The sequence below is a fragment of the Aquila chrysaetos genome, chromosome 22 (genome assembly GCF_900496995.4).
Source record: "Aquila chrysaetos chrysaetos chromosome 22, bAquChr1.4, whole genome shotgun sequence".
In the NCBI taxonomy this organism is placed as follows: domain Eukaryota; kingdom Metazoa; phylum Chordata; class Aves; order Accipitriformes; family Accipitridae; genus Aquila; species Aquila chrysaetos.
Genome location: NC_044025.1, coordinates 4576908 through 4602381, shown reverse-complemented (window position 1 = coordinate 4602381; position 25474 = coordinate 4576908). Strand labels below are relative to the sequence as shown.

The 25474-nt window shown below is 38.0% G+C and overlaps 1 protein-coding gene across 6 annotated transcripts; it reads left to right on the top strand.

Annotated features, from left to right (window-relative positions):
* SPDL1 (spindle apparatus coiled-coil protein 1) lies at window positions 1–23672 on the top strand. Of its 6 annotated transcripts, none has more exons than XR_003921039.2 (14): window positions 1–102; window positions 1135–1204; window positions 2064–2111; window positions 3934–4109; window positions 6308–6484; window positions 6801–6995; window positions 7298–7447; window positions 8070–8168; window positions 9041–9151; window positions 11917–12057; window positions 13613–13722; window positions 15962–16149; window positions 17133–17733; window positions 22779–22809. XR_003921039.2 is itself a non-coding variant. In XM_029997984.2 (14 exons), the coding sequence occupies exons 4-14, from the start codon at window positions 3951–3953 to the stop codon at window positions 22927–22929; spliced, it is 1827 nt and encodes a 608-aa protein (XP_029853844.1). In that variant the 5' UTR covers window positions 4–102; window positions 1135–1204; window positions 2064–2111; window positions 3934–3950; the 3' UTR covers window positions 22930–23672. The 6 variants fall into 6 exon arrangements, 2 of the variants coding, with proteins under 2 accessions (XP_029853845.1, XP_029853844.1); XR_005931125.1 differs by having other exon boundaries at window positions 21715–22809; XM_029997984.2 differs by having other exon boundaries at window positions 4–102; window positions 17133–17478; window positions 22779–23672.
* Window positions 23673–25474: the final 1802 nt, after the last annotated feature.

Genomic DNA, 25474 nt, shown 5'->3' with positions numbered 1-25474 from the left:
AGGAGGCGGGCGGCGTCAGTTCTCGCGAGAGTTGGGGCGGCGCCGCGGAGGCGAGTTTGAACTGCGGGAGCGGCGCCGGTGTGGGGCGGCCGCTGGGCCGAGGTAGCGCGCTGAGGGGGGAGCGGGCTGCGCGGGGGGCTTTCCTCTCTGTGGGGCTGTTGCTGCCCCTTTGCTCCTTGTCCGCAGAAGGGCGCTGTCAGGCGGCGGGGCCGTGGGGCCGAGGGGTCGGGGAGGGCGGAGGAGAGCTCCTGTCTCCCTCCCTTCCTTTCGTGCTGCAGCGTCTGGGACTGCGTGGCCTTCGGGCCCTTGCCCTGCCAGCGCCTTCCCCTGTCGCTTCAAGCGGCAGAGGCTGTTTTCTCTCCTACGGCCCCCGGAGATGCTGCGTCAAGTGAAATAGGGAGGGAGCCCTCTCCCCCTCGGCCCTGTTTGCCCGTTAGGGTTATATACAGTACGGGAGGGGGGGGGCCTGCGGGAAACAAACCCGCCTGTCGGTCCTGGCCCCTGCGAGTGCCGAAGGTGTTGAGGAGAGTCCCGTGACGAGCCCGGCGCTGGGGCCAGCCGCTGGCCGGTGTTGGTTTGCGGTGGGTCAGGCAGGTGTGCGAGCAGGAGGCGGAGGACTCGGTGGAAGGAGCGGCCCGAGCCGCGGAGGGGGAACGTCCTGTCCGCCGCCACGAACAGGCCCCGCGCTGGTGAAGAGGGGTGCTAGCGGAGCCAGTCGCTGGCTTGCCGAGTACTTCGTAGTGACTGAAAGATCAGCCAGTAGTTTGACTTTTTTTTTTTTTTTTCTTCATAATACTTCTTGCACAAAACCCGTTCTTGGGTGAATATGATCAGCCCTGAAAATATTCAGGCTGGAGTGTGCCACTTTGGAGGGTAAAGAAAGGGACTTGTTTAAGTAACTGTGTTGAGTTGTAAGGGGAATACCTGGCTTAAGGGGGAGGAGCTATGTTGCTAATTACGTTAGTGATCAGAAAACTGCGTAGGTACTTCTGAATAGATCAGAACGTAGACGGCTGTTACGTGTGACCCTTGGGAATACCAGTTTAACTAGAAGAACAGTTATACAGTGGGAGAAGAAAGTTTGCATGCCAGGAGAGTGCCTTTTTATCTCCTACCCTGTTATTTTTTTTCAAGGAGTACTTAAACGGTTGAATAATTAAGGTCAGGAGCCCTTGGTACAGAATCCATCATAAAATGTTTGAAGGTAATTAGCCAAAAGTGAGTAACTCTCTTGTAACTCTTGGTAGAATAAATGGAGACTGATTTCTGTTATCTCCCCTCCTACCTGTTCACCTTACTGCCTATTTAATTTATCTTAAAACATTATTTTCAGGGTAGTTTACTTAACCTCATGTATAATATTTAATTGCAGGCAATTAATTCCCTATATAACAATACAGATTTATGAACAAAGCTACCCGGACTTGTCTGGTTAACCTCATCCAAGATTGACAATGAAAAGTTGAGGATGTTTGTGCTCTGAAAGGCGTACTTGCTCTTTTCTGCAGTAGTCAGCGAGGAACATGTGAATAGGAAAACTATTTCTTTTCCTCCATACTTCAACTATAAAATTAAAGAAAAGCCTAAGATCTTTCTTATATTATCCAGTAAATGATATATTAAGAGCTCAAAGATCTTGTATGTGAAACTGGAGGAGAGCATGCAAAAGAGATTGAAGAAGTAGGAGGGAGCAAGGCAAAAATCCCCAAACAACCCTTAAAAATTATATGTGTGCTAGAAGAAGGTGACCCTGGGTGTAGCCTGTTTACTTGCCCCAGAGGCCAATTGCAGAGCATCTATCCCTTGGCAACATTGCCTGATCTGGCTGTTTCTAAATTATCTGACAGCTGCCTTAACTGAGGTTTGAATAAGATTTGCATTTCTATGGGGTTTTAGCTTGTGATCTGCATTTTCATGAGACAGCCACAGGCGTTAAGCCTTTTTAGAAAAGGACTGCTATGAAGGACTGTGCTATAATGGCAGCTTATACTCATCCGGACTAGACAACTGTTGTGTGGTTTCGTTTTGGGGTTTTTTCCGTGTTTTTTTCTTTTCTTTTAAAGGTGAAGTATGAGAATAAGGTCATGAAAGACTTAAATGGACTTCTGAAGGTGAGTTAAAAATGTTACTCAAATTTAATTTAGTAAGCTAGGAGAATCAAATTGCTATGTTGCATCTATACTGTTGTTTGATCAGAAAATAAAGGTTTTTTTAAAAATTCTGTTTATGAAGTTAATAAGGATTAATTCATCGCCTTTACTAATGCAAATGCATGCTAGGAGTGGTTGCCTGTACGCTTGTATTGCTACATCTTAGTGTTAAACATTTCATTATTAAATTGTACACAGTGTACGTGTCCTTGCCCCAGTAATAATATTGTTGATTTTTAGTTACAGGTATGTAAAATTCCTGTCTTTCCCTGGCTTATTTTAGCATAAGTGTGCAAAACTAGTATTTCAGGCATTGCAATGGTTAGGTGTGAAAAACTGGTTTCAGAGCCTGGCTGGCTGAAGTCTGTCTGTATGTGTTAAACTTGAATAACAAGTGATGGAAAATGTGAAAAACAGAATTTGATAATTTCTATCTTGTATTTCTGAAAGGAATTATTACAGTTTTGGCATGATGTACTTTTGCATGTTAAAATTATTTTTTTCTTTTATAGGAAGCTGGGTAACTCCTAGTGGAGTTACCCATGTTGAATAAAATTTAGAAAAAAAAAAAGTGAAGGCATTACATTACAATAATGACTCTTAAAATTACTCTCCTGTGTTGAGCTGTGAAATTTGCTCTGAAGACTAGCATCTTGCTAACATTCATAAGGATAATATATGTGCCAGTAAGAAATGGCAACTAAATTGTGTATATAAAAAGAAAAAGCACAGAATGAGACCTTCAAAGAAGAATTACTTTAATCTTGAAACTACATAAAAATTATGAACCCTGGCTTTGAAAAATCAACTACACAGGGGTTTTTTGTATTTGTATATCATTGTTCCTGCATACTTTCTGAGAGAACTCTTGGCTTCTGTTGTTGAGAAGCCTGAGTTGCTTAGCAATTTTTGTCTTAATAAGGTATTTTTGCAGTGTGCTGATTTAGTAGATTTGGGAGCAAGCAGTTATACAAGCTTATGGTGTTAGTTTGACTTGATTTTTATTTTTTAAAATGTTTTGTTTGGGTTTATTTTGACTAACATTTTGCAAAATTCACCTTTGTGTCTTCCGTTATGATATGAAGATAGAAATGGATGAGTTTTCGAAAACATGTCACAAGGAGATGGTTATTAACAAATAGGTTACCTGCAGTGACTAAAGTTTAAAGTGGAAAACAGTCATGAAAGACTCCATTAAGCACTTAAATAAATAAAAATCTCTGTGTTAAAATTCCATGTATTGTAACAGAGTTTCTATTTTTGACTCTTTCCTTCATTACCTCTGTCTGTTTCCATATTCCACACAATGTTATTAGGAGTAAACTATCCTGCTAATACAGCTGTCTACATGAATATTGTTATTTGTGTACAAAAGTAATGCTATACGACAGGAAGCGTTGTCAGCCATATGCATAAAAGTGTTTTTACAAGGTTATTTCCTTACAAGCCTTCTCTCACATATGGCAAGATAGCTATATACTAGATTAAGTCTGGTTCTAGTGTGCTAGGAAACCGGACTGGGTACACAGTAGTTGTTTTGCTGCATGCTATTACTTAAGACGTAATCAGAAATAAGATGCTAACCAAATTTATGGAAAAAGAGCTATTATTTTACTGTTTACAGGACTGTTTGTTCGTGAGCTATCTTTTTTTTGTCTTGTATTAATGCAAAAATATATCCTTGTATCCTGTTTAAGAAAAGAAATTCAGTAACTTTTTTCATATTAACTAGTGTAACTTACTGCAATATTTTTTTAATCCTTTTGTATTTGCAATGTTGAAGTAACAAAAGGAAGAAAAATGGAGACAGAGACCATTTTAAGTCTTAGACAGCAACTCAAGGAAGCAGAGAATGAGCGAAGAAAGGCAGCACAATATGGGTTGCATTTATTGGAATCCCAAAGTGAAGTTCAAAATCAATTGGATCAAACACGCCGTGAATTGACTGAGAAAACTGAGGTAATGTTTTAAACTGTGAGTAAAAAAAAAAGCAGTCAAGAACTTTGTTTTATTTTACCTATTTCTGAATGTCACAGGTGTTTTAATGCCTTTTAGAGTCTAGATTAATAAACGCTTTTAGTTTAAGTATTTGTAGAGGGGGCTTTTTATCTCTGCTCTAAGATACTGAGCATGATTTTATCTAAACAGGACAGGGTTTCATAGCTAATTATGCATCAAGTGTTCAGTACCATGTAGGATTAATTGCCTTTAATGTAAAATGAATACTAGGTGCTAAAGTAAACATGTTTTAGAGCATGTGTTTTGGCTATGTTTAGCAATTCATTCATGTTATGCTGTCTCTGCAAGCTTTGTATCACTTAAATCTGTAAAAAGAATGCTAGCAGCAGGACAGTAAAACTGGTTTCTTCTGTAGTGAAGTTTTCAAATTTACTAAATACCAAGGGATTCTGAATTTAGTAGTAGTTCTTTACAGCTCAGGAAAGAGAGTAGTGTAGTGTTGAAATACAGAGGTATTGTTTAATCAACCAGTTTTCTTAGGAATCACACAAGAAAATACCAGTCAGGAAAATCTTCCACTTTTCATAAACACTTTAATTTTCATGTTTGTTTGTTTTCAGTCAGCCCGTGCTTCAGATGTACCATTTGTCTTTGTTTAGTCTGTTTCTGGCTGTGCATCCATCCCTTCTCTTGTGATAGGGTTGAAATGTTTGTGGCTTTATTGTAGTTTTGGGGGGTTTTGTTTGTGGGGTTTTTTGGTTTTGTTTTGTTTACCAGCTGGAGGGTTGTAGCACCCTGCTATTCTGAATGAATCCTAGTAACTTATTTTGATCAGTCTGCTGGTAGTAAGCTTAGTGCAAGAGAGGCAGCTGGAAAGCACAAGTGATAAGGAAAGCAGAGCAGGATCATCCTTTTTGGCAGACAACCTGCACATGGTAGTTACTGTGTTGTGAAGCTGCATCCATAGGTCGTAATCTTATGTTATAGGCTAGAGCAAAGTTGTGAACTAAGCTTGTGTGAACCAGATCAATAGTGACTTAGTTTCCAAGGGCAGAGAGAAAGAGTTGTGTGCGTTCATAGAGTAGAATAACACCTTGTGTGGGAACTGTGGTTATTCAACAGATTCTTCTGAGTTTTTGAATCTGTGGTTCTCTTCTTTGGAATCTGAGAGCCAAAGCAATTACTCTGAACACAAGTGTAAGTTTTAACAGTAGGCACAAAAGTCTTTCAGCAAAATCTCTGTATGCTTCTGTAAAAGTCAGTGTAGACGTATCATGCTAGATTTTTGCCTTTCTTGGGTCTGGCCAGCAGTGCATTCACAAACCTTTTCCGTGCACTGTCTTTATCTTTGAGTTACAATTCTTGTCCTGTATATTTGAGAGTTGAGACTGTCCTTGATAAGCTGGTGTGTAGGCCATAGAGGTCAATTTCATACCTGACAGCTTTTAGTTTTATGTTCCTTTTTTAAATTCTGGTTTGTGTTTTAAGAGTTATGTTACTGAGGGGGGGGGGGGGGGGGGGGGAGAGAAAATCCTGCATCTTTAGACTGGTTTGGTTTTGCTATTTACTTTTTGTGCTTTCAAGACTCTCCTCTTTTTTTTTAATTTTTCTTTCTTCTCCTTAATTGCTAGCTGAATGGAAGTGTAAAATGAAGCTGCCTTCTATAATTAGCAAATATATAGAGTCAGGCGTAGAGGGAAGGTGATTAAAAAGTCATTCTTCAGTCTGGAAGGGTTCATGGGATTTATTACAAAACAGTAGACAATTTAGATGTCTTTACCAAACATTGAATCCAGCTGTTCTACAGTAGGGGAATACTTGATGGACTGTAACATTTTTTAACATAATCGGGTTCCATTGTGGTAGAAAGGACATGTGAGGTCTCACTAAATTTGTTACACTTGCAGAAAAGATGTCCACACCCTTCATGTTGGCTGCAAAGCAATATACAGCTTCCATGAAGAAGAGGATATTACATAGTCAAATAAGTCATAACATTTCAGAGCAGTTTGGGGTTTTTTTATTTGTTTTTCAAAACATGGGTATGTCAATTCCCTAATTGGGGCTTCAACAAAGTGTTGAATGAGCTTCAAGTTTTAGGCATTTAGTGTCTTGGTTCTGAGCCTATATTTAGCACATTGTTCCCCAAACACTTATGAGTGTTACATCTAGATTTATTAGTATGTTGTTTTTTCCAGAAATTTGAACAAGAGAAATACTCTCTTCAGAGAGAAATTGAACTCAAGAATCGAATGTTGGAAAGCTTGAGTTTTGAATGTGATTCCCTTAAGCAACAGCAAAACATGCAACTGGATAAACAGAAAGAACAGCTTGCCAGAGTCTATGGACAAGAAATCAGTGACCTTAAAAACAAGGTTTGGCAACTAATATACAGCTAAAATGTTGCTAATAGCATTTTAAAGAGTATGTATTTAACTCCTAATTGCACACTTGCTACCAGAACAAATCTAGTAAATAGTTACAATGTGTAGGAGCTTGTTTGGTTGGTTTTTAAGAAACATCTGTGTAGTTAGATTGTGAATTATATTAAATTTCAAAGCTTATTTTTAAAAGTTTACTCTGAAGCTGTATTTCTAAGGCATTTTCTGTAATTAGAACAGAGTCAAAAGTATTGTTCCCTTCAAGAATTTGTTATAAAATGGTACTATTTACTTCTCAACTGTCTTTAAGTTGGAGAACCTAAAAGCAGAACTAGATGAAACCCGACTCTCAGAGAAACAATTAAGACACAAAGTGGATCATCAGAAGGAAATAATTGCTGCCAAATCAGAAGAACTGCATATGATGTCTGAACGTGTACATGAGACCATGTCTTCAGAAATGCTCAATCTTCAAATAGAACTCACTGAACTAGAAAGTGTGAAGGTGTGTGACTAGTACTTAATTATCACGAATGTAGACTAGTTTAAGATAAAATTCTGTGCTTTTGCTCATTTCATTTTTAGATGCTTTGTGTACATTGCTACCTTATGGTTGGCTTAATATTAAGACAATGTGCACCAAAAAAAATAATAGCCTTAATAACTAGACTTTAATACAATCTCTTCTTCAAGATAATATTTTGTATTAGAAGTAATTACTACTAACAAATCTGGTTCACTTAGGCCTGCTTTTCTTCAAATTGTTTTAAAAACTGTTTATTTCATACTTGATTTTTTTTTTTTTAGGCCAATGTTGAAGAAAAGCTGAATGAACTGCAGTACAGTAAAGAACAACTAGAACTCATAAACAGTAATTTACGTAATCAGCTGGAGCGTCTACAGGGAGAAAAAGAAGAGAGGGAAAAAGAATTTGTTTCTTACTCTAATGCATTAGAGGTATTCTCTTAATTTTATTCAACAGTGGTAGATAAGCCCTGAATTCCACAAGTTGTGGTGGTAGCTTTTCAGTGAAATAATAGGGGTTTTGAGAGAAGTTCTGATGAGGGAGGGGAAAAAGATAAGGCAGAAGGGGACAAACCCTAAATACTCTCTATATGGGCATTCTTTTGTGGAAAGCTGTGTATGGAGATCCTTTGCACTGCAGTATTCTGCCTCTTAACAGGACCTTCTCACAGGTCACTGATATAATTCTCACTTTTATTTCAAGTTCCTGCTGAATGCCTTGGAAAATTTTGTACTGGGGAGTAGAAGATTTGTGACTAAATAACACAGCAAGGCTAATAGTTTCAATACCGTTAATCCAGTTGATAAATATAAAAGTTTTCCTTTAAAGGTTTTAGTTGTGCTGTTGTCCTGAAGAATAAGTACGATATTAAGCCTTTTAGTGAAACAAAATTGTCTCTTACTGACTAGAACTGCATGCGCGGTTAAATACTGCAGTACAATATAATCTGTGCTAAAGGCATAGGAAATGAAAGAGGTAAAACTACCTGATTAAATTCATATATGCAGTACATCAGATGCTTAAGTGACTAATATCCTCTTTGCTTTAATCTAGAAAGCTCGTGAAGCTAATCAGGAGCTTCAGGTTCAGCTGGATCATGCAGTGCAACAATCTTTGGACCCTACAAGTAAAGGCAATTCTCTCTTTGCTGAGGTACAATTATGCCACAGATACCTGAGAATATACAGAGGAGAGAAGAAATATTTCCTAAGTTTTATTTCTTATATTGCATGGAAAATATTAGGGTATCTGCACCTGATCTGGCCACCATTAATCTCTATTCCTCAAATACTACTTCAGTGTTGAACTGTCTAGGAACTGACCTATGGAAAACTAACATTATGCACACTCTGAAGTTGAGGGGTTAGTGAACTTAATGCAATCACTTAAAGTTACCTGGCTATCAAGATAGAAGATGGGACTGAGAGTTCATTACAGTTCTGTCTGCAGCTATTAGCTCTAAGTAGTTTTGTTCAGCTGGTAAGCCTTCTTTAATGCAGAAGATAGTATGTGAAATGTTAAAAGATGCTGATAAAAGCTGTCTTCTGAAAATGGCTGGATGTTTGAGCATTTGGGAGGGTTTTTTAATTACTTTTTGAGTAAGAGTTCAGCTGCTGTTAAATGCATAGGAAGTTACTTTGTTTTCTGACAATGCCCGGGGAATGGGTTAAATTGGTACACGTTTGGTTTGGGTTTTTTTTAATATTTGTTCTGATGCAAATGGACAGAACTATTCTATAGCAACACTGAAGCATATGAAATATTACTTCATTTTGATATCAAAAGAAAAAAAGAAAAAATCTGTTGCCCTTTACTGATTGGGCTTCGGCTGCTACAGCACTGTCTACTTGCTTTTATCCCAGAGGTAATGACAATAGTGTGTATTTTCAAGTACTGTTGCTGGAAAAGCAGTATTTGCAGAAGCAACATCAATTGCTAGGCAACTTGTCCTTGTAAAACTCATCATCCAAGTGACAACAAGCGTTTTAATTTTCATAGTAATAATTGTTAACAATGTTCTGTAGGTGGAGGACCGTAGGGCAGAAATGGAACGACAGCTGATCAGTGTGAAAATAAAATATCAGTCACTACAAAAACAGCATGCATTCACTAGAGAACAATTGCAAAGAATGAAGGTATGACCATTACTGTAATACTCCAGGGTTTCCTTGGGGTCTGATAAGGCAATGTTTTAGTACACAGGCTAGGGGATTTGATCATCTTTAAAATATGATACAGTAGTCTGGGGGGAGGGAAATGGGAGAAAAAACAAATGAGATGTCATTATGTTATTTGACTTATACGGTACATCAGCATTTTTCTAGTGCTACTACTTTATCCTAGAACTACAAGTTATACTGAAGGCACTACATTTGCTTACTTTGGCAGTAGTTGTTAAATGGATAAAAGTAAAACACAACTCCTGTTGGTCGAACTAGTATTCAGTTTGTCCTGACAATTGCTTTGTCTCTTCTTATCTAATTCTCATACTACGTGAATCATTTATTTGTGTATTAACTGTGGTTGTCAGGAATGAATGTAAAGAAAAGGGCAGTACTCTGTCCTCTGATCACACTGGTTTTTCTTCTCCTCTGGGTTGCTTTCTTATTTTTATGTTTGTCCATATTTTTCTTGCTTTTCCATATCTTTAGTGAAAGAATAAGTCATAAGTACTTAAAGGGGGTCTACAAGACAGCCAGAGAGAGACTTCTTACGAGGGCTTGTAGTGATAGGACAAGGGGTAATGGCATTAAATTGCAAGAGGGTAAATATAGATTAGATGTAAGGCAGCTCTTTACTGTGAGGGTGGTGAGGCACTGGAACAGGTTGCCCAGAGAGGTTGTGGATGCCCCATCCCTGGCAGTGTTCAAGGCCAGGTTGGATGGGGCTTTGAGCAACCTGGTCTAGTGGAAGGTGTCCCTGCCTGTGGCAGGGGGGTTGGAACTGGATGATCTTTAAGGTCCCTTCCAACCCAAACCATTCTGTGATAACTTTTGTCATAACTATTTAATTTAGGCTACAGTTCTATAGGATGGGAGCCTGTTGGTTAATACTGTTGAGAACTAGTTAGCAGAAGCTGATTTACAAGGTAATGTAAAGGGGATGCTGCAAAACTGCTAACTGTTTTCATGTTGGTCTTGTGATTTTCCAACACAAGAGTGGATCCTTTCATTTTGATCAAATTCTTAATTGTGCAGTTTGACGAAAGTGCTTAAACATCAAGAGTGATGATAATTAGTAATGCTGAAGATACAGGTTTCTGTTACCTAGCTTTTGTGGAGAAGTAGGTTGACAGTAATTGAAACAACATTCTTAAAGGACAAGAAAAGAACTACTAATGCAGCAAAGGAATGCTCTTTTCCTGAAATCTGACCTTCAGAGCTAAAGATTTGAGTGAGTAAAATGGTTGAATAGGATCAGTTTCTTCAGAAATTTTCCCCTTGTAATGTGAGGTTAAGTCAGTCATACTGATTGAATGGTATAAGAAACATTCCTAACACTGAAGATTTCCACCAAAAACTGAGGCAAATTGGTAACCCTGTTCTACTACTTAATTTTTTAACTTGGAATTTCAATTTTTACTCATTCGTCCCTATAAAATTTTTTTCCAATACCAATATTGGTATTTACTGATGACTTCTGAAGATCTGACTCCTGAACAGAATGTAAGCAGTACTCCTGTGAAATTTTTACCATGTCTGGTGTATTTTCCACAGCCCACAGTATCCCTTCCAGTTTCTTAATGTTTCTGTTCTTTGCTTTTTTATGTAGAGCAACTGTAGTTTGCAATTCTGACAGTTAGCAAGTGGGCTTTTAAGTGAAGGGGGAAAAGGTTAGGTGTCTACGTGCTTGGAAAATGTAAGGGTAGTTTTAGTCAGCCAGTGGGGGTTAAAATTTTGCCTCCCTTATGTCCTGTAGAAGCTATGAAGAGGACATGATTGAATCTTTCTTTAGCTCTAGTTTGTGTACAGAATCATGAATATCCTTTACTTGACATAGGAGATTCTGTAGGGTAAAAGCTCTTCTTTCCCTTTCTCTGTTAATCTGTAGTCTTATTTGTTTCAGTTGATTCTTTCCCTGTGATTTTTCCAGGTGTCCTATAGTGTTACCTTATCCATAATGACCAGGCTGGTAAAAATGCTACAGTTATCACTAACACCCTGTTAAGTCTTTCCATTATTGCATTGCATATTGTTTCTCCAGTTGTTTAAATGTCTGATATATCACTTAACTGAATGTGTTAAGGCTGTCGTACTATGATATTATTATGTTAACAGCATCAGAAAAATCTTCTATAAATGCAAGATTTTTCTTTGATAAACTCCTTTTGTAGTGACAAAGGGTGTTTCCTTTGCTTGAAAGGATGCATTCCACAGAAGGAGTAGAAGCAGCTGAAATTCTTGGATTAATATTACAGAAAGCAAACTTAGTGTTATCTATACCTCAGAATCAGAACTGCAAAAAATGAGGTTTTAAACTTGTTGATGAACTAGAGTGTTTTTTTTCCCAAGTGAGAAGTTCTCGATAGATGCATTTTAGCTCTGATAAACAAGCCTGGACTGTAGTTTGGTTCTAGCTGACTTAGTGTTTAGTGTTTGAATATGAAATATGGTGTTTGTCCTTGACAGTATATTTATAGGTTCCTTAGTCAATACAGAGAAAGATATGGCACCTCAGGACTACTCTGTTCAGGAAGTTTTAAGCTGTCCTAAGGATTTTTAGTGTCAACCTATGGTGATAATTGTGAAGCCTACTGAGTTTAAGCATCCAGTGCATTTCTAATATTCAGGATTAGAATTACAAGGCTTGAGTACCCTAACTGCTCTGGGTAAGAGGCTGAGATTTTCAGTCACTTAATCTTTACAACAAATACTGGGGTTTTTTTTTTCTTTTTTTCCAGCTGCAAATGGCTACACTGCTACAGATGAAAGGCTCTCAGGCAGAATTTGAGCAGCTGGAACGTTTACAGTCGATGTTAGAACAAAAGAATGGTGAGATAGAAGATCTTCTTATGAAAGTGAGGCAGCTAGAAAAGTTTAAGGTATGTGGTCTGTAATTAAGTGGAAAAGTCATAATCAGAAGCTAAAACATGATAATAAGAATTATGAAAATGATCTGAAGTCCATGCTCGGGATTGAAAAGGGATCCAAAGGCTACTCATAGCTTTACTTGACCAAAGTTCCATTTTATAGCTGAAGAACATATACCTGTGAAGTTGAGAGAAGCAGAAAATTCTACACCACCCAAGCCTCTGTTTGGAGAAACAATCTTTTCTGGGTTCCTGTGTGTAGCACATTCATATTTTTCATAGTTGCCTGTAGTGTTTAAATTCAATTACTTGGTCAAAGGTCACTGAGCTATGATGTCTGTTGTGTTTTTTTTTTTTCTCTTGGAAGACATAAGCATTTCACGTTTTTCCTGTGTGTACTTAGGCTTTATTGCTTTTTAGTCTCAGCTATATTGGATTGCTTGGATATTTATTTCCTTAATATGTCTTAACTTTGCAGTTGAAGCATGCTCTTTTCTAGAAAAACTGAATTGCTTAATCATCCTTGTAAAACAATTTCTTCAGTCCTTTTATGCAACTTGATAGTATCTTGTCAATATTTTGGGAAGGTGAGAAATACATGAGAACACCTGTATGCACTATTGTAATGTCACTGATGGTTTTTTGTGTGTACACAGGGTGAAAAACTGTAGCCTTTCTTACTTGTGGACTTGTTTAGCCTTTTCTTATCACAGCTTTGGAATGTAAACTTGGGTGTATTAGCTTGTGCATTAGGATTATGCTTTCCAGGATAGCGTCCTCTATTCTGCATTTAACCAAAGTGGCATAAAGCTAGGCTTAACCCATTTTAGTAAGCAATTGAGACAGCTTGATTGCTTTACTAGTTTTGTCATGTATAACCTTGATCACAATTTATTTTTGTCTCTGTGTCATAAATAAGTAGTGTCATGAAACTAAATGATTGATTTAAATAACCATCAAAACTACCTGTAGTCAGTGACTGACAGAAGCCTATAAGATCTGTGCGACAGTATTAAATCTGAGTATTGCTTGTTCAGAAAAAACACAAAACAAAAACCCCAAAATGTCACATGCTACTGATGTATTTTATATAAAGTTTACTGCATTTATGGCATCTTTACTATGAACCAACTTCCTCATCTAAAAGATGTAATTGATTTTGAGATTTTGGCTACTGATTAACATGGCTTGTATTCCTTTGGGGTCCAGCTGCTGAATCCTAGAAATAAAAGCTGAAACAAATTCCTTCTGGGTTAACTAAATACCCTGTGTTTTCAAGTAAAACGAAGATAACTGTTCTCCATTGCTATTTGAAAACCTTCTGGAGTTGAGAACTTGCTTTTTTTTTTTTTTCTTTCAGTGAATGAGAGAGAGCTGTCAGTTTCAGTGCTATTTGACATTTGTAACAAATGAGGAAGTACTCAGAGCAACTGAGCTCTCTTGTATGTTTAAATGCCTCTACAGTGAGGCTTCTCCATAGAAATGCATGAAAAATTTCACCTAAGGACTAAGCTAATGTGCTTCTGAAAGGTCGCTATTTGACAACCTGACATGTTTTCTTTATCAGACTTTATATGAGAATACAGAAGAATCCAGAGCTAGTAGTAGCTCAAAAGGAGGAGAGTCTGAAGATGGTTACTATGTGGATTTACTGCAAATGAAACTTGACAACTCAAAGTAAGCACTTAATGGTCTGAAGCCTAGAAGTTGGTTGTAGTCTGGTTATCTTCTAGCTACTTGCTTTTATTCTTCCTTTTTTTTTGTTACTGTTTGTATGTGTTGTGGGTTGACCCTGGCTGGACACCAGGTGCCCACCAAAGCTGTTCTATCACTCCCCCCTCCTCAGCTGGACAGGGGGGAGAAAACACAACAAAGGGCTTGTGGGTCGAGATAAGGACAGGGAGAGATCACTCAACCAATTACCATCACAGGCAAAACGGACTCAACTTGGGGAAAATTAACTTAATTTATTGCCAATCAACCAGAGTAGGGTAATGAGAAAACCAAATCTCAGAACACCTTCCCTCCACCCCTCCCTTCTTCCCGGGCACAGCTTCACTCCCAGATTCTCTACCTAACCCCCCAGCAGCGCAGGGGGGCGGGAATGGGGTTTATGGTCAGTTCATCACACGTTATTTCTGCCACTTCATCCTCCTCAGGGGCAGGACTCCTCACACTCTTCACCTGCTCCTATGTGGGGTCCCTCCCATGGGATACAGTCCTCCACGAACTTCTCCGATGTGGATCCCTCCCACGGGCTGCAGTTCTTCACGAACTGCTCCAGCGTGGGTCCCTTCCACGGCGTGCAGTCCTTCAGGAGCACACTGCTCCAGCGTGGGTCCCCCACGGGGTCACAAGTCCTGACAGAAAACCTGCTCCAGCGTGGGCTCCTCTCTCCACGGGGCCACAGGTCCTGCCAGGAGCCTGCTCCACTGCAGGCTTCCCACAGGGTCACAGCCTCCTTCGGGCATCCCCCTGCTCCACCGTGGACCTCCTGGGGCTGCAGGGGGACAGCCTGCCTCTCCATGGTCTTCCCCACGGGCTGCAGAGGAATCTCTGCTCTGGTGCCTGGAGCATCTCCTCCCCCTCCTTCTTCACTGACCTTGGTGTCTGCAGGGTTGTTTCTCTTACATGTTCTCACTCCTCTCTCCGGCTGCTGTTTCTGTGCCTGCTGCAACTTTTTTTCCCTTCTTAAATCTGTTATCACAGAGGCACTACCACTATTGTTGGTGGGCTCAGCCTTGGCTGGCGGCGGGTCTGTCTTGGAGCCGGCTGGCATTGGCTCTGACGGACACAGGGGAAGCTTCCAGCAGCTTCTTACAGAAGCCACCCCTGTAACCCCCCAGCTACCAAAAGCTTGCCACACAAACCCAATACAGTATGTATTCCATTAACTGTATGTGGAAATATGCTTATTGTCACACTTTATAATGCTGTGGAACCATCCTGTCTTTGTTATAGGACTGAGAGTTGTTTTGTTTGTCATGTTACTTATTGTTGCAAAAGATAGCAGCAGAAATATCTTTTATTGTTGCTTTCTTCTAGAAATGTTGTTAATGCTCCTAGATACAAGATAATTTAGAGCTTAAAATCATTAAAAAGTAACCTGTAAGGGGACTGTATGAAGCTTCTTAAAGTCTATAGGCTGTATAAATTTATTTCTCTTCTAAAAGAGTCAGATAATAACACTTGAAATGCCTTATTGGACTATTTAGTTGTGTTCTTTGGCTAGTGAATTCCATATCTGTTAGTTAGAAAGTTCATAGTGTTTGGCCTCAGAACTGTTTTTAAGCTGTCAGATGAAAGTGTTGCCAGCAGGAGGCAACACAAATGGTCTGCTGCAGGAATTCCTGAGAAGTCTGTCACCTCATTGCTGTTGCTATTATGAGAAACTGGCATGATCAGAGTACCTTAGGATCGCTGAGGAATGGTGATTCAGTGCTTATGATGTGGAAGTTAATGGCCTCTGAAACAGAGGCAAGGACATGCACTGAGTATTAACATAATTATTTTTGTGTTGGTTGCTTAGAGTAACATCTCTGTGTAAAGCTTGTATCGTCAGTTATAGAAACAGCTGTATTAATTTATACACAGGCTAGAAAACCCCAATGAAATAGTGAATTTGTAGGTTAGGGAAGGTTTCTTACCAGTTATGGATGCATATGTGCCTTGTTCAGCATACAGCTTTGTTTTTAACAAGCATTCTATCTCTGGTAACTAAACTCACTGCTCTATGTCAAGTTCAAGTGAAAGCTCATATTGTACTGGAAGAGGTCTCTTTCATTTCTTACTAGTGTATAAATACAAATTTTATGTGTAGTCACTGAATGCTTAGTTGACTTTATCTGCTGTTTTACTGGGGGTGGGGGGAAAGAAACCATGTCTGAGTGACTGTGTAACTTTCCTCCCACCCCAGCAAGGAAACTGAAACCTTGAAAAATGAACTATCCTTGCAGAGGATGAAAGCTCTGTACGAGAGCCAAAGGGTTCTGGAAGTTGAAAGGAAACTCTTCACAAATGAGAGGCATTTGCAAGCTTGTCAGAGCGAGAATATGAACTTGCGAGTTATGCTGGATGAGCTGAAAATGAAATATGAACCTGAAGGTAAATACTACTTTTCAGGGGGCGGACGGAAATAATCTGGTCTTCTCAGCCTTTGCAAGTTGAATGACATTAAACAGGAAGACATGGGGTTAGTTCCAGGTGTAAACTAATGTTTAAATGACTGCCTTTTTGGTGATAACCTGGTCCAAAAACTGCTGAACTGAAATAGTAAAGCCCTACCTTGCTCAGCAACCTTACCTCAACATGTATACTAACACTAATTTCAGAAGACTGAAGAGTACAAGTTACAGTGTTCAGAGGCCTTATAGAGTATAGCTAGATAACCATAGTGAAGTAGGTGGGAACAAATTCTTAGGAGGTGCTTTTCATAATAGTAGCAATTATCTCTCTGTTGATGAGAAATATCAGCTTTCTGAATGTAGGCAGCTGATGAGCTTTGTAATAAGGGCAAAGCATTTAGAGGAAAAACTGTTTAGTAGCTCAAGTCAGTATGGATTAAGTTTTGACAGCAGAGGCCCCCCTGAAAAACAGCTGATATACCTGGGTATGCACAGAAACAAGGGAGTTGTAGCCTGTGGAGGAAGATGAATGGGGAACCAGATGGGTAAATTGGTTTTGGTACTTGTCCATACCCAAAGGATTTAATTTTAAAATCTTTGTTGTGGAGCTTACCTCAGCAGCCTCCAAAATTGAAATAAAACAATTTAGCATACTCGTGTTCTTCAGAGCATCTAATTAAAAGCCTTGGTAAAAAGGTAGAGTGGATGGGGAGAAAGAGGTTTTTTGGGGTTGGGGGGTTTTTTTTGTCTCTTTTTTAAGCAAACTTCTATTGCGATGCTTACTTGCTGATAACAGATTATATGAAGGGACATTCTTTAAGGGATGTAAGTTGTCTGTTAAGAATTATTCCAAGGTCTTTAGTCATGTCATATGTTATTTATTAGTTTTAATATGAAAATGTTGGTGGACAAGTTAACTCCAGCTTTACTTGTGTACAAAAAAGCATATTCTTTTTTTCCTAGAATTACTTAAAGGCACCAAAATTAAAAAGAAGAGGGAGAAGATTCCAGTGGACACTACTTCTGAACACTTAGACAGCAAAAATACTTCAGCAAAAGAAGCTGCTCTTGCTCAATTGCCAAGTAAGGAAGAAACAAAGATGAATTCCAAGAACTTGGAGCCAAGTGATGCTTCTCCAAAAAAACATGCTCTTGAAGCACCACCAATAAATATAGCTCTTCAAGCAATGCAAAAAGTAGTTGAACCTGAAAGAGAAAGAAAGAGAGTTAGAACTAAAGATGAGAATCATGATGCCTTTACTTCGTATAGCAGAAGTGGAAGTAATTCCTTGACTTCAGCTGCCCCCAGGTCAGTGTCAGCTTCTGTCTATGGTCAAGGCAATCAGCACAGACCTGCATCTCTTTTCTTTCGCTGCATGAACTATGCTATCCACTTCTTTATCTATTTCCTCAGTGTTGCATGCAGTGTAATTCCTCAGCTCCGACTGCCTACGTTGAACCCCTCAATACCTTTTAGAAAGACTAAGATGATGACTAATGAAAAAGACTCTTGAAACTGTAACAATCTTTGAAATAACTTTCCCATTACTGGAAAATGTTTAAGGTGGGCAGATGGCATGACAGCTCACTCGGTTTGCTCTAGCTTCAGAAACAGCACTGTTTTCTTGGTCCCTTCAAAGCTGCCACACACCTGTGTTACGTACCAAAGTAACAAAGGCAGTAGGTATCATGCTTCAGTTTCATACCTAATTTCAGTCCTCATCAACTTTCAGATTTAGCTAAAAGCCTAAAAATTATTTAAATTAAGTAATTATTAACCTGAATTGGGTTAACAGAACTTGCATTGTACAAAAGAATAGACAATTAATTATGCTATTTGTGTTGTCAGACAACTGACCTCCATAATCTGGATGCATGATAACTAGAAACACAACTGCTAAACTATGATCAAGTTTTTCCCCTGAACTTAGAATTTAAGTTACTTTTTGATAGATGGTAAAGTAAGTTAGAACAGAAATTAGCTCCAACTTTTTTATCTCGGTAAATGGAATGCTGATTTTTTTTTTCCCAGCTGATGCTTTTGTATTCTGTTCATACTCATAATCTTCATAAACATGTTTGAGTATTTGGGGGGAGAAGGAAAAAATCTGGGATAGTCTAGGTGTTTTGAGCTTACAACTTGCTAATGTCTGCAAGTAAAAGTAGTTTATTGAATCTAGAATGATAGCAGCTTCAAAGATGGAGGAAGGCCTAATGCGTGGAAATCTGTGTAGTATATCCAAAACTAATGGCATTCAGAAGTACCTGGATTGATGTTTTGACTCTCAGATCAATTATTCAAGGTTGCATTGGATGCGATTAACAGATTTAAAGTAACTAAACAGTACAATGTTCTGAAACAGTCTGGAAAGAATATGGCAGAAATAGTAGTTTAAGTAGCTATGTCAAAATATGCAGGGATGGTTCCTGAGAAGGAAAGGCCAGGGAGGTCAAATGTGGGTGGTGAAGGTTGAGAGGAAAGACTGGATAATTTAGTGATGGTATTGTGTTTTGACAGTGTTCTGTACACATAAAGGAGAACAGATGGCATGTAACCTGCATGTGAAAAGTTTAACTTATTTCCTCATATTCCTTTGGAAAGGAAGATACAGGGTCTTCCAACAGGAACTTATTGGAAGCAGTCTGTGAACTGTGAAGGGGTAAACCTACCAGAGAGGGGGTGAGGGGAGGAAATTATTTTATGAAGTTGATGTTTGAAAGCAGAGTGACTGGAAAAAGTGGAAGAAGAAGATGAAGTCATAGTTCAGAGGGAGGGTTCTAATCTTGTACCCATTGTTGTTGGTTCAAATAAGGAACAAAACATAAATCAGTAGATTTTAAAAAATAAAACCCACCAACCCAACAACTAAAAAACTGTCACAAAACTCCATGTAAGCTTTTAAGTTGTTTTCAATGGTGCTATGAACCTGTAAAAGGCAAATCCAGGCATAAGGTTCTGTTCATGTTTCTGATTGTGTTTATGAACTACTAAATCCCCAATTAATGTTGTTAAGATACCACTGAGGATTTGTATAACCCTGATCTGTTATGACTTATTATGAAATAGGAAGTCATGATAAAATCTGATTATTTGAGAGGTTGGGTTTATAAACAGTAAAAGAATCTCTGGACAGTTCTCTGATGTATGTGGCCAAACCCTACGTAGGAATACAGTTAAATGCAAAGCCACAAAAAAATATTGTCAACTTGAGCAGGAATGTGGACCTGAAAATGGAGAGTTTGGAGGAGATAAAAATAATTGGCATGTGCATGGTGGATAGTTGTCAGTGTTTCACCTTGTGCTAAGTAAAATGTGATGCTCCGGCTGAAAAGGCTATTGTGGTCATTGGCGGTTATTTTTGTAACTGGAGTAGCTTTTGTGAAATAAGTAGTCTAGCTTTGTCGTTATTGGTCCATGAAATGTGGCAGTGAAAAGAGCCATAGTAACTGTGAAAGGACTGCAAATTTAATTTCTAGAAAATGGTGTTTGAAAAGCTTTGTCGTCTTAGCTGAGGAGGCAAAGAAGTGGTCAGAAGTGATCTGTATGTACTTATATGGGTGACAAACTTCCTTGTTTGAAGAGTCTTGCTTGCTGATGTGATTTATCAAGGTAAAGCTAGGTAACTTTGAACTAACAGCGTGTGTACATATCTGCAGCGCATGTGTGTATACTTAGAAAAGTTTAAAGCAAGTAAACATTGGAATACTTTATTAGGTGATGGTACTGATTTGGTTATGGTAGGTGAGTGTTCAGAACATACTAGCTGAGACTAAAGATTTAACTATTTAAGTTATTATTATTAATTACTATCATAATTCAGGCAATGCAAAGGTTTTATGTTGTGGTATCTTTTGTTAGGCCAAGTGGTCAATAAAAAGATAAGCTTTATTGAAATGCTGTTCTTCAATTCTGAAACTGAAACAGCAAATTCCAGCCCTTGCTGCCCAACTTAGTTTGCATTTAGATTTGAGATTGTTTGTTTTAGTTTGATCTAAAGAAGGGCTTGTGTGCCTAAGAGCTTATTTGCTCTTTTAAATTATTTAGTTGCATTATGTATACCAAATCTACCTCATTTGGACTTTGTTCAAATGCCTATAGCCATTTGGCTCAGCAGGAGATCTGGATAACTAATACTCTCTTTGGTGTGTTAGGCATGGCATTCATCCTCAGGGAGTAAAGCTCCATCTGATGGAACTAGTTGGTCTTCCTTAAATGGGTAGAAAGAACCCCCATTACATATTGGTTTTGGAGTCTACAAAGTCAAAGCTTGATAGAATTGTGTCATAGTTTCACAAGCTTGCTTTTTTTTCTTTTTTTTTTTTTTTAAGTGGAAGTGTTTAACTGTTGTTTCTTCTGTCTGATCCATACATTTCCCTGTGCTAACACTTCGTGAAATATGACAATGCTGGTAAGGGGTGGTCTGTGAGCTGGCTTGGTATGAGGGCTGTGGTGGGTTAACTTTGGCTTGCTGCCAGATGCCCACCCAGCTGCTCTCACTGCCCCTCTTCAACAGGATGGGGCAGAAAATAAGATGGAAAACGCTTGTGGGTTGAGATAAAGAGAGGGATCAAATAGGCAAAACAGGCTTGACTTGGGGAAGATTAACTCTTTGTCAATTAAAAATAGTGGAACAGTGAGAAAAAGAAAACCACCTTGCCCTTACCCCCCAACCCTTCTTCCCAGGCTCAACTCTACTCCTTCATTCCCAACTTCTACCTCCTCCTCACCAAGTGGCACAGGGGGGGATGGGGAATGGAGGTTGCAGTTAGTTCATAACACTTGGTCTCTGCTACTCCTTCATTGTCAGGAAGGTTGGTAGAAAAGAATTAAAAAAGGGACTGGCTGATTTTTGAACTCCATGAGACAATTTCAGAACATGATGCTCAGCCATTAACTTTGGAATCTGTTAACTGAACTGATTCATTTATCTTTTTTCTTGTTACATGTAGCAGCCTGGAGACATGATCTATTATACACTAGTAAAATGTGTATTTTTCAAAAAAATTTAATTCAGTATGGTAATGCAAGCATGGTTCAACAACTTGTAGGCTGTAGTATAATCAGTCCTGAAGCATTTGCAGGCCAATTGTAAGATGCTAAGAATGAAAGATGAAAAATTTATTTGTTCAGACTGTCTGTTCATTGTCACATTAAAGCTCAATTATTTGAATCTTCAGGCATTTCCGAATACCTCATGGCCATAAACTAAGGTTTTCCTAAGTGAAGCAAATTATGGCAATCTATTGCTGATCCAGATAAAAGCTGTAGCTAACTTAGAAGTGTAGCTTAGACATTAAATGGCTCATTCATTTTACCTTCATAAGTCAGTGTCGGTCCTCTGATTAAATTACTTTAGGTATTTATTAATATAGCTCTAGTCTGATGAAGTTAGCTTACTTTATGCTGACTTGCATAAACATTTTAGTGTGCATTTGAAGCATAAAAATATGATTTTTTTTTCTCTCTTCAAATAACAAATTCTAATAGTTTTTACTTTTATGAAACAATGTGATGTTTCTCATGTGAACATTCTCATTGTTACAGCTCCTTTCATAGTCCTCATCTTCAGCTGTATCTCTATATTGCAAATTAATCTCTAACAACGGGGTAGCAGCTATTCTTGTTTGGAAACCCATGATTGAAAGCAGCTGTTGATTGTTGTGGGTTGCTCACTGGAGGCTCTTGAGACCACTAGAAATCCACAAGGTAGCTAGAGAATTGCTTTAACAGATGTGGTGATGAATCAGCATAGTATTTGTGTTGGTATGTAAAGCTATGTTTAATTTGGAATTTCATTTTTCCATAATTTGGTTTGCTGTGGAAGTAATCATGTGTAACAGTCAACCGGTTGTGGGTGATTTGGTAATAATTACTAAATACTACCACTATTTAATTTGTTCTAATGACACACTTGCACATTTATTAAGTAATTCTTAAATAATCAAAACATCTGATTGTGCTCAGATGCGTAAATCTTGGTTCCAACTTATCTCTTTAACAGCAATGTGGCAGTTGTATTCCCATTTACATTCACAGCAGAACTGCATGTCAGTGGACAAATGATGTAATTTAGAGCCTGAAAAATGAACTTTTTTCCAACAACTTTTCAGATATTCAGGCCTTTATCTTAAGGCAGTAGTAGTGCAGAACTAGGTTGGAAACTAGTATATTGCTTTAAGTGTAGTCCTTTCTTTGGTGGTATTAAAGCAAAATGCTTGACTTCATCATGTTTGTATTATGTTGCTGGGACTTTTCACTTGGAGTTGTGCTTTTGTGGACTTGATCACTTTTATGTGCATGGCCGGTCACTTTTTTGTTTTTAAAGGCTGATCCCAACTAGTTAACACATTCAGTAACCTTGTTTACCAAACATTTCAGCAGATGGGGGGGCAAGGTGCAGGGGAAGGTTATATTTTAAGTGATGAAATGTGAATAGGACCAATATAAAAATGCTTTATTTTAGTCTCATTCTTAAACACTGCTTGCTCTGTCTTTGCATATGGATGGTCTTGTATGCCAGTTGGCTTGTTGATTTTGCTTAAAACTCTTATTTTAGCCCTGTTTTTTATTAACTAAATATGTATTTAGAATGGTTGCTTTGCCTGTAGGTTAACAGCTGAATCCAGATTTGAAACTACAGAAAAAGAAGATAAGAAAGAAAATAAAATCACAACTGAGAAGAAAACACAAAAGAAAAAATATACAACATTGTATGTATCTTCTAAGCCAACGTCTGAAACACAGTGTGCTCAGCAATAAAACCTACGTTTCTGGAAGGAACCTGAACAATTTGGAGTCCTGCTTTAGCAGAAAATACTGAGAAAACTTATGTAACGCGTAAATGTACAGGTTCCTAACTTAGATATTGATCTGCCTTGTTTTATGAAGAGTATGATCGCATTAATGAGAGTTGCACTTTTGATATCTTAACTTCCTGGTGGGTACCTGCTAAGTTCCCTGGCAATGTAACCTGAAGTGCTGCCTTGTCTTGAATCTTGGCTAAGTCTCTAAACATGTGTTAATCATTATTTGTTTGAAAGGCAGTGCTATTCTGAAAGATAAGTACTTGCTACAGAAGTCTTATTATATGATAAGACTGGGGTCAACCCTAAGGAAGGCAGACTAGACAGTGTTGATGCAGAACTCAGCTAAGTCATGTGCTCCTGACTTTCTTCCAATTCCTGGATTCAGAATTCTTAACATTTTTTCCCCCTACATATAATTGTTTCAACTTTCAGACTGACCTGATGGTGAAGGTGCATGTGAATTTTTTTATGCATTTTGTGGGATAGTATTCTTTTGAAACTCTAGAAATTTTTGTATTTGTACTAATAAAGTAAACCTTTCTTTCTCTTCCTTTCTCAAATGTAGTCTATATTGCATTTGAGACAAAACATTTATCTAAAGCTGTCCATTTTTTGATTGAGAGGTGAGCTATTTTGTAGAAAGGGTTTTGTTTAAAAAGAAAAAAGTATCTTTCAATAAAAGCTAAGAAATTGTAATGCATGGGCTGTGTGTCATTTTTAGGAGAAAAATCTTTTGCTTTCTGTAACTTTCTGATGACACTTATTGCAGAATAATTCTGAGAACACAAGCTAGTTCCATTGATTTTTTTTTTTTTTAATTTCAGGATTTATATTGAAGTTTAAGATTACTTCATTTGACTCATTATTACAGTTTAGCTCCCTCTAGTGAATGGGTTAACTACTTTCTAAGTAAGGCTCAGTAGTTACGATGAAAGCTCTTTAAGACTTTTCCTTTTAAATCCCTTATGAAAAAAATTATCTTGAAGAATCTTACAACCCAGTGGGTTTTAGATTTGATGGCTTGATCCGCTGTACGTTAACTTCCACTGGTACTTTGGAATCCAAGACTCCTAACATGCCTCTGTATTTAAACAGAGGCAACTTGAAGCTCATGTCAGATACTGCTAGTCAGTGCCAAAAGACAGTAAAAGAAAAAATTCTTTATGTAGCATGTTTAATTTGTTGTGTTCTAGCTTTGGTGAAATCACTGTTTCATTTGGTAGCTTACACTGTAGGAGTGATGCTGACTGTAATTTTCCCGCCACCACCACCACACTTGTAGGTAATGTACAAATGTACCTTACGAATACAGTGTCTTAAGTCATCTTTTGTAGGAATGTAATGGTGTTTGTTAAAGGTCTACAGTGAGGGGGGAAGACAATCTCTTGCATAAAATTTTGTAGGTAGCTTTTGGAGAAATTGCTAACTATGTGTGCCTTTATGAATCTGTTGAATGTACTTGTCCAGGAGAAGTGTTTGGATATATTTGTTTACAGTTGTGCCAGTTCAGAAATGATGCCTAGAATTTTGTTAACTGTGACTTACATGTGGGTGGCTTTAGCTTGTCAGTCACTCATCTCAACAAATACTGAACTGTAACATTTTGAGTTACAACAGAAGTGACTAAAGATGTGGTAAAGTAAACTTAAATGAGCAGATGTGGCTTGTCACTTTCCAGTGCGATTTGAACTTGTTATCAGTCCATTTGTATCTAGTTAAATTTAAGCACAGCCTAGTGGCTGTTACTGCTATTGTTGAACAAAATAATCATAAATCCATGTCTCACAGAATCTAATTGTATCACTTCATCAATGTAAGAAATCTACTCTCTATTCAAATCCTTCAGTGTCTTATTAATTAAGTCTACATAAACTGAGACTATCTTATTTCTTGGTAAGTTTTAAGATACCCCATGCTAGTACAGGAAGCTAACACATATCCATGAAATAGTTCTTACTCTTCTTGGTTTTGACTGCGAATGTGAACTTAAAACTACATTGAAGAAATCATGCTTTTCATGGTACAAAATGTTAGAAGAAAACCTTTTTTTAATGCAAATGGTTAAAGTTAGCTTTGTTTACTGTCACTGTACACAGAGATGCAAATAGCATAAAACAACTACAGTATGTAATTGTTTTAATTAAAGGAAAACCTTCAGTAATTTGACATTGGATGCATGTACTTTAAATGGGAGTACTGAACTGTAGATTGTCTACTAAGACAGTTAATTATTTCTGTTGAGCTACTTGGCATATGAAATTTCTAATTTTTTTTTTAAATTGAAATAACTTGTTAATTAATGCTACAAACAAAACTAGGATGTTATTTCAACAAATTAGTAAAACTGATTAGGGTTATCTACCCCAAAAACTACTGCTTTACCTGTACTGCTGTAGTTTATTTAGAGCATGTAGTCTTTATCATCTTAGATAATACATGCATGCTTACAAATCTTTTGCAGAATTACAACTAGCAGGTGGGGGAAGATGTCTGGAATT

What these genes read in the sequence shown, in the direction of transcription:
- SPDL1 (XM_029997984.2), top strand. Translation starts at nt 3,951, where the DNA reads ATGGAGACAGAGACCATTTTAAGTCTTAGACAGCAACTCAAGGAAGCA. An exon ending in AATTGACTGAGAAAACTGAG is followed by an intron (nt 4,110 to 6,307) that starts GTAATGTTTTAA and finishes TGTTTTTTCCAG; the next exon opens with AAATTTGAACAAGAGAAATA. An exon ending in ATGAAACTTGACAACTCAAA is followed by an intron (nt 13,723 to 15,961) that starts GTAAGCACTTAA and finishes CTCCCACCCCAG; the next exon opens with CAAGGAAACTGAAACCTTGA.